A 2,038-nucleotide genomic window follows, 5' to 3' on the forward strand; every position below is an offset into this window, starting at 1 on the left:
CTCGCGGCGGTCTCCTCGCGGAGGCGGAGGCGGGCTGGCGAGCGCTGGCGGACGCGGCTGGCGAGGCGCTGGCGGCGGCGGCGGCGACGACGGAGGGTGGCAGCGGCGGCGGCGGCGGCGGTGATCACGCGGCGGCGGCGGCGGCGGCAGCGGAGGAGGAGCTCGTGGACTGCCTTTGCCGTCTGGCGGATGTGCAGGTTCGTTGACGGGGTTACTGGTTGGTGGTTGGTGGTTGACACGGCACGGTTGCTCGTGTGTATCCTACCTTTTAACCTTGTGGAGGGCTGCATCCAGGCATGTTGACAGCACCAGCACCAGCACCAGCATCAATATCATCCAGGTCAAGCATACTTCCATGCGAAGATTTTCCTCCCCGAGTAGAGTCTCCCGCCCGACTCCCCCCTCTCTCTCTCTCTCTCCCCCTCTCTCTCTCTCTCTCTCTCTCTCTCTCTCTCACAGAGACACACAGAGACACACAGAGACACACATTCAAATCTGACACACACACACACACACACATACACACACACACACATACACGCACACGCACACACACACATTTTCCTCCCCCCGAGTCATTCTCCCGCCCGACTCCCCCTCTCTCTCTCTCCACCACCTCCCCGCACCGGACATTCCTCCTGCTGTTACAGCTCTCCGCGGACGCCGCGGATATTGAGGCGCGAGTGGGGGCGAGGCTGGCTGCGGAGGCGGAGGCCCTGGCGCCCGGCGTGACACCCGAACAGGTATATACAGTCGTACTGCCGTACGAGCTTTATTATACGACAAGGTACAGCAGCGGAACAGCGACAGCATTGATGTTGTCTTCTGTTACCCTGCATTTTTGTAATGCAACCGAACTACATCGTCTATCGTCAGAGTGTTTACCTTGTGCCTTGAATGATTACCGTCATGATATTCCATTCTCTTCCGGTATTTACATATATCGTGCAAACTTATGCATTTCACATTGCCCCGTCCGGGATTCGAACCCAGGCGGCGGCACTTGAGTCTACGGTTCGTGGCGCGGTTGAGGGCGAGTGGGCGGAGGAAGCTCTAGAGCTGGACGCCGACCACGCCTCCTCCACGCTGCGCCGCATCATCACGTTACGTCCGCCCACCCCACCGTACGTGCCGTACTATGATGCCTTCCTCAAGCGGTACGTCGCAAGAGCCCGGCCTGTGTACGTGTATGTATGTATGTATGTATGTATATATGTATGTATGTATGTATGTATGTATGTACGACCGGAAATAAGATAAGATTTGGGAGGATTGGCGGTCGGTGTTAGATATTTATAGATGTATTCATGCCCGAGGGGTGCAGGAGTGTGTATTGTAGACGTATTATGTAAGAGAAAGCACACACGCACTGCCACACACACACGCACTGACACACACACACACACACTGCCCTCTTGGTCCTTGGTCTCCCCCTTGCCCCTCGGTCTCCCTAGTCTTCGCAAGTACATCCAGGCCGCCCCCCCTGGATCGATGGAGCGACACTCCCGACGTGCCGTACTGCTGGCTGCGGCCAAGGCGACCATGGAGGGGCGCTGTGGGACCAGGACGGGTGCGGGCGGACGGGGGGAGGGGGGGCGGGGAAGGGGGGGGCGGGGGAGGGGGGGGCGGGGAAGGGGGGATGAAAAGGGCGGGGGGATTCGGGGGAGGGGGGCGGGTATGTGCACGGCGCGATTGAGGCAGGAGGGATCAGGTGGGAGGTGTAAGTACATCCCATCCTCGTGTTTCTCCCCTTCTCCCCTCATCTTGCCCCCCCCTCCAGTTTCTTTCTATCGGTTGCTGTTGGGGTTACACAGGTTACCCGGTTTGGGGTATCCTGGCGGGCCTCTATTAAACGAAGGAGGCCGACGAAGGGGTTCTCCTTCGGGGAAGAAAATGAAGGGGAAGGGGAACCCCTTCCGTCGGAGGGCGCGTTTTCCTCCTTTTTTCTTCTTGCTTCTCATTTGGCACCACACGCACCCATTCCTTACCACGCCCTTCCCTGGCCCATCTTGATCTGCTTGTTCCGACCTATCCCCTC

At 59.0% G+C, this 2,038-nt stretch overlaps 1 protein-coding gene across 1 annotated transcript in view; it reads left to right on the plus strand.

Annotated features, from left to right (window-relative positions):
- The window catches only part of VOLCADRAFT_91745 (uncharacterized protein), a gene marked incomplete at both ends in the record, with an annotated part of 21,852 nt that overhangs the window by 2,151 nt on the left and 17,663 nt on the right, over positions 1-2,038 (plus strand). The window contains 4 exons of the mRNA XM_002951134.1: positions 651-743; positions 994-1,157; positions 1,455-1,570; positions 1,781-1,814. Of these exons, the coding sequence (XP_002951180.1) occupies positions 651-743; positions 994-1,157; positions 1,455-1,570; positions 1,781-1,814 (407 nt within the window). The remainder of the gene's footprint in view (positions 1-650; positions 744-993; positions 1,158-1,454; positions 1,571-1,780; positions 1,815-2,038) is intronic.

This window comes from Volvox carteri (genome assembly GCF_000143455.1).
Source record: "Volvox carteri f. nagariensis unplaced genomic scaffold VOLCAscaffold_22, whole genome shotgun sequence".
NCBI classification, from domain to species: Eukaryota; Viridiplantae; Chlorophyta; class Chlorophyceae; order Chlamydomonadales; family Volvocaceae; genus Volvox; species Volvox carteri.